Raw genomic sequence first — 6978 nt, 5'->3', positions numbered from 1 at the left:
TTTATGTGTATTCTTTAAAATTGGGTTTAAATGTGCAGTTTCAGGCAAATTGCTGTGGTGTTTGAGAAATTAAACAATTCAGAATGTGCTATTAATAGTAAATAATCCACTTTGTGTGTGGTAACATTAACACCACTTCATTACATCGCTTTATCAAGGGGATTTTCCTCTAACAGCATGACACAGGAGTATTTTATTCCTGACTTTGCCATCTTCTTTGTCGTTAATGATCTTAGTCTAAGGCATTTATATTTTCTGTCGAAGGAAGGTGATGTTTTTATAGAGCAGCATTTCACCAAACCCAAACTTTGAGGCACTTGAAGTTTGTTTCGTTCGAGGCACTATGAGTTATAATTAGTACATTTTTGGACTTTGTTAAGTTTAATTACAGGGAACTCGAACATATCTCGCTAAAGGCAATACTATGAATTGTCAAAATGATTTAAGTATAAAGAGAATAAATGACAAATGGACTCTGGTATGTGGTAGTTTGTAACTGGTGTTTCTAATTCCATATCCGAATCGGCCAATCAGATCACTTCAAATGCATCATGTGACCGCTACAACTTGTCACTTCATTTCAAATGAGCATTTACTATTGGTTTTGCGGCTGATGTCGTTTATATATATATATATATATATATATATATATATATATATATATATATATATATATATATATATATATATATATATATATATATATATATATATAAACATAATTGCACTCCATATAGCCACAGAAACACCTGTCTTTAGTTTATAATGGTTCTGAGTCTTTTTTGGCTCCCTCTTGTGGTCAACACGTGAAGCGCAGCAGCACATGTGTTAGAAGGCACGCCAGCATTGTAGACAGTGTGTAATATCCATGTGTGGGCGTGGCTAATCCGGTAGTTCTGCCTGGGGGAGGAGTCTCTTGGCGATCGCCGAGTGATGATCGTCTTCTCTGCTGATCGTCCAGCAGATTTAGCGACGTCGTCACATAGTTATCGGCTCTGTGTATGTTCGGAAGTGAAGTCGTGCTGCAAGGAAACAGAAAATAGATTATTTTACTTTCGTTATTACATATTAAAAGACACCAAATGACATTTTCTTTACACGCCATTAAAACTTTCTCAAGGGCCTAGCAATAGGGATTTAAACCCACGACCTTCTGAGTAGCAATCGAATACCTTGCAATCTAGTCATTCCCCTAATGAAAATTTCATGTAGAAATATCCTGTATATCACACAGGTATTTTATAGCAGCCACATGCCCTAAAATAAAAAATAATCGTGGAATTTTAAGGAGTTAAACTGACCTAGCTATTGATAGCTAATAGCCTGAAAGTGTTACATTTATAATTTCACCTGTAATTTTGCTCTTGTACCAAAAGTCAGCACTCTGAAAGTACAAAAAAATCGTACCTGATGTTGTTAATATGTTCCAAGAAGCACGACATTTTATTTAAAGTTAAATAAACTCTTTAAAAAACAACTTGGTGTCCTTTTTATTGTGCATTTCTTTCTTTCTCTTTCCTGTTTTCCCCACTAGATGTCGCCATTTTGCCCCTAAATCCCGCTTTAGCTTTATTGTTTCCACCTGTATCTTATTACTCCTGTGTTTACTTAAGTTTCCATTCAGTAATAGTTTGTTGCTTGATTATTTAATTTGTGTGGTCTGTTTTCCATGTTGGTTTTCCTGTGTCTACTGCCTTTTCCCAAGCTGCCTGTCTGAGTATGTGGAATACTATTTTTGCTGACATTTGTTAATAAAACTTAATGGATTTTCTGACCTCTCTGTCAAAAGGGAGACAAAGTGCTAGAGACCCCAGTTCTAATGCAGTCAACCCTGGTTCAAGTCCTGACCCTGACACCTAGACACCACATACAACCTTAGAAGCAGCCCCATACATTTGCTAAGACAATGTTTTATCATGACAAGACAATGGCATGTGATAGTTTGATAGTTTTGGATAGTTTTTGTATTCCTAGTTTGACATTTAATGGAACTATAATAAATGATAATTCAGTGCCACCAGGACTGGTTTCCTTTGAGTCTTGTTCCTCTCAAGGTTTCTTTCTGATATCATCTCGGGGAGTTTTTCTTTAGCACAGTCACCACTGGCTCGCTCATTAGGGATAAACATATAATTATAAGGAATAAACGAATACATTGTTTTATTTGCGTTTTTACGCTGCTTCAAGACAATGTGCATTGTTAAAGACGCTATATATATATAAAAATTAATTAAATTAAATAGTTATTTAAATTATTGTATTTTAAATATTTGCCTTTTGTTTTACATTTAATCGATTCTCATGTAAAGAAGAAACATTTTAAAATGTGGTACTTTCTTGTTTTTAGGTTATTATTATTATTATTTTATTCTTAACATATTTTGTTGAACACCGTAGTCTAAATTTGATACATTTTCCTATTATTAATAAAGATTTGTGAAAATCAAAAATCATAGAGGTTGAAACAATGTGGAGGTAAAATCAATATTCCACACATTTACAAAAAAAAAAAAGTCTATATATATATATGCTGGTAATCTTTTGCTCATTATCTCAGATTACCTGTATCCGATTCGAACCCACAGGTCGCTGAAGAGCCTCTGCCTGCTGTGAGGCCTCTGGGCCTTCCGGGGGCGCTGGTGTCTTCCAAACTCCTCCAGCTGACTCAGACTGTCTGGCTCCAGCAGGTGGGGCAAATCCTCCATAGGTTGTACCGTGTCCTCGGTGACTGGCTCCAGACCTCCCCCACTCTCCGTCACAGTGGTTCCTTCTATCTCTGGCCATGTTCTGGGATCGTACCATGAGAACAGGGAGACAGGAAGGTACAAGGGGTCAATGGTGGCTGGACAATATCAGGTGTCACTTTAAAGACTTGGAAACAATCTAGAGAGTGTGCTCTGTGTGTGTTGGGTATGTGTGTGTTAGTGAATTCCTTCACAGTCTAATATCAGTACATGTGCTCTCTCTTTTGCACACACACACACACACACACACACACACACACACACACACACACACACACACACACACACACACACACACATTCCTGGAGCACATAAAGAATTTACGAAGTGTCGAAATGAGCCTTTAACCACCAGCGTGGGAGTTCTGATCAGTCACACCCTCCTCTCACTGAACAGCTGGTTCTTCATCACTCTAATGATGTAGATGTAGAGAAAGCCTCATGTTCCTCTTCATCAAATCTCATTATGTCAGTGTTTTTCTTTCCTTATCAAGTTTCGTTCTTTGTTTTTGGAAAATCCACGATCTTCCTAATCCTCTGGTTTACAATGTTACAGGCAATAAAAAACTTCTTAAAAAAGTTGAGTTATCTGAACAGTGAGGGAGAGGAAATGAATAATTATTGTCAATGGTTTTTGCCCTGATACATATAGAGGGAAGATGTTTTTCCCCACTTGCTCCTGAAAAAAGAAAAATACTCCAACTGTTATAGATGATCTGTTAAAATTAAATCAAATGTTTATAAAATCCTCTATAAAAAAAACTCATTCACTCACTCACACAATTTATAAACATTTATTCACTCACTCATTTATTCAAATACTTACTCAATTATCCCTCTTTACTCTTTCTGTCAGATTTACTCCTTCACTCCTTCATTTACTCTTTCACTCACTTCTTCAATCAATTACACCTCCACTCATTTACTCATTAATTTATTTACTCATTTATTCACTTATTCATTTACTCTTTCTCTCACTTCTCCAATCACTTACTCCTCCACTCATTTACTCATTAATTTATTCACTCATTTATTCACTCATTCATTTACTCTTTCACTCACTTCTTCAATCACTTACTCCTCCACTCATTTACTCATTAATTTATTTACTCATTTATTCACTTATTCATTTACTCTTTCACTCACTTCTTCAATCAATTACTCCTCCACTCATTTACTCATTAATTTATTCACTCATTTATTCACTCATTCATTTACTCTTTCACTCACTTCTTCAATCACTTACTCCTACACTCATTTACTCATTAATTTATTTACTCATTTATTCACTTATTCATTTACTCTTTCTCTCACTTCTCCACTCACTTACTCCTCCACTCATTTACTCATTCATTTATTCACTCATTCATTTACTCTTTCTCTCACTTCTTCACTCACTCCTCCACTCATTTATTCACTCATTCATTTACTCTTTCACTCACATTTTCACTCACCTACTCCTCCACTCATTTATTCACTCATTCATTTACTCTTTCTCTCACTTCTTCTCTCACTTACTCCTCCACTCATTTATTCACTCATTCATTTACTCTTTCTCTCACTTCTTCACTCACTTACTCCTCCACTCATTTATTCACTCATTCATTTACTCTTTCACTCACTTCTTCATTTACTTACTCCTCCACTCATTTATTCACTCATTCATTTACTCTTTCACTCACTTCTTCACTCACTTACTCCTCCACTCATTTATTCACTTATTTATTCACTCATTTATTCATTTATTAATCCATATACTCGTTCATTTACTCTTTCACTCATGTACTCCTTCAGTTATTTATTCACTTATTTACTCCTTCACTCACCTATTTCTCATTCACTCACTCCTTCACTTACTTCATTACTCACTTATTCACTCATTTACTCTTTCACTCAATATACAATCCTTTGTTTATTTACTTACTCATTTACTCCCTCACTCACCCATTTCTCATTCACTCATTTACTCATTCAATCACTTCTTTACTCGCTTCTTCACTCACTTACTTTTTCACTCATTCATTCACTTATTTACTCCTTTACTCACGTATTCACTCACTCACTCCTTCACTCAATATTCACTCATTTATTCACTCATTTACTCCCTCACTCACCCATTTCTCATTCACTCATTTACTCATTCAATCACTCCTTTACTCGCTTCTTCACTTACTTACTTTTTCACTCATTCATTCACTTATTTACTCCTTTACTCACGTATTCACTCACTCTCTCCTTCACTCAATATTCACTCATTTATTCACTCATTTACTCCTTCACTCACCCATTTCTCATTCACTCATTTACTCATTCAATCACTCCTTTACTCGCTTCTTCACTCACTTACTTTTTCACTCATTCATTCACTTATTTACTCCTTCACTCACGTATTCACTCACTCACTCCTTCACTCAATATTCACTCATTTATTCACTCATTTACTCCCTCACTCACCCATTTCTCATTCACTCATTTACTCATTCAATCACTCCTTTACTCGCTTCTTCACTTACTTACTTTTTCACTCATTCATTCACTTATTTACTCCTTTACTCACGTATTCACTCACTCACTCCTTCACTCAATATTCACTCATTTATTCACTCATTTACTCCTTCACTCACCCATTTCTCATTCAATCATTTACTCATTCACTTTACTCATTCACTCAATATTCAATTACTCACTGATTGACTCATTCATTTACTCACTCACTCATTTACTCACTCTCTCATTCACTCAATCAATTAACACATTTATTGACTCGTTCACTTTCTCTTCTTCACTTACTCGCCCATTCTCTCATTTTGTTCACTCGCTCACTTATACTCAATTACTCATTCCCTCATTCCCTTATACAATTACCCACACATTTTCTTATTTACTCACTCACTCACTCTTTTATTCACTTTTTAATTCCCTTTTTAATTTACTTATTCTCTCACTCTCCCATTCATCCACTCACTCCAGCTTCATATATAAATGATTATTCCATGTGATAAATTCCTGCTGTTGTGATGTGTATCTTCTTTTGGACTCTTCCCCTCTCACTTCCTTCCTGTCTCTCCTCACATACTTTATCCTACACCAGAGAGACTACACTGGACCCGCCTCGCATCTTTGCTCCGACATTGAACCTCGCCCTAAAATGAATAGGTGAGTGCAGTGTACTATTGGAGTTGGCAAAGCGGTGGGCCGGCTCATTGTCATGGTTAACTGGGGGGAATCAAAGGCAGAGTGTAGCTCTGTTTGTAATTTGCACACTGTATGCCTAGTGCCTGCGGAGTGAGTTACAGCGTGCTGGGGCACATCAGTGTGGTGGACTGTGACGTGTCGATCGGACCACTTGTGCAGTTTTCTCTAGCCGAGTCAGTTTATTACGATGCTCCGTCCAAGGTGTTATTGAAATCCGCTCAGAGTTATTATGTGTGTGCCCGGGATAATTGGGGAGAGATGGTGGGAAAGCGAGTGTGAGAAAGGATATGGATGGATAAAACAAGTAGATGTTCACCATTAGTTTTAAGGAGAATTCCACATTCATGGAAAGTATATAGAGCGACTCACGGTGTAGCAGGCTCCTGAGCCGGTGTGTGCTCCACCTCATACCCCTCCTGGCGCAGGATATCAAGGACACTGTGGTTGCCCAGGAAGTGACCTGAAACCACAAAAACATAGAAAAAACTCAAGAAACAAACGATGGCATGAGGAAGAATCAACCAGGTTTACATACACTATATGGACAAAAGTTGGTGGACACATGACCACAAGATTGCTCCTTTTTGAATATCCCATTCCACATAGAGTCCTCATTTGTTGTTATAATAATCTCTAGTTCTCTTAGATGTTCCACTAGAACTTGTGGAGGTTCACTGAGCAACAAAGGTGTTCAGGTATTTATATAAGTGAAGTGAGAAGGCCTGGGGTACAGTCAGTGTTCAAATTCATCCCAAAAGGTTCAGTAGTGTTAGAGTTCTATAGCAGAGTTCTATCTTCCGCTCCAACCCATGTAAACCAAATGTTTGTGGACATATAGTCATAAGTATGGTATGTGGTTTTTGAACATCGCATTCCACATTTAGTCCCAATTTGTCCTTATAATTTCCTCCATTCTTCTGGGAAGATGTTGCACTAGATTTTGGACTAGGCTTGTGGACATTTGTGGAGATTTTGGCGCATGCTGGTGGACACACACGCACACAAACCGAAAAGTCTCTTCTCAGGAGCCGTGGATTTTA

At 37.0% G+C, this 6978-nt stretch overlaps 1 protein-coding gene across 1 annotated transcript in view; it reads right to left on the bottom strand.

Moving 5' to 3' along the window:
- Positions 1-728: 728 nt before the first annotated feature.
- The window catches only part of trabd2b (TraB domain containing 2B), a 70478-nt gene continuing 64228 nt past the window's right edge, over positions 729-6978 (bottom strand). Inside the window, exons 5-7 of the mRNA XM_083554991.1 lie at positions 6308-6398; positions 2563-2787; positions 729-1022 (exon numbers count right to left, since the gene is read on the bottom strand). Of these exons, the coding sequence (XP_083411117.1) occupies positions 800-1022; positions 2563-2787; positions 6308-6398 (539 nt within the window). The 3' untranslated portion in view covers positions 729-799. The remainder of the gene's footprint in view (positions 1023-2562; positions 2788-6307; positions 6399-6978) is intronic.

This window comes from Silurus aristotelis, assembly GCF_946808225.1.
Source record: "Silurus aristotelis genome assembly, chromosome: 11".
Lineage (NCBI taxonomy): Eukaryota > Metazoa > Chordata > Actinopteri > Siluriformes > Siluridae > Silurus > Silurus aristotelis.
The sequence above is the reverse complement of the archived record's forward strand: the minus strand, read 5'-3'. Positions and strand labels throughout refer to the sequence as shown.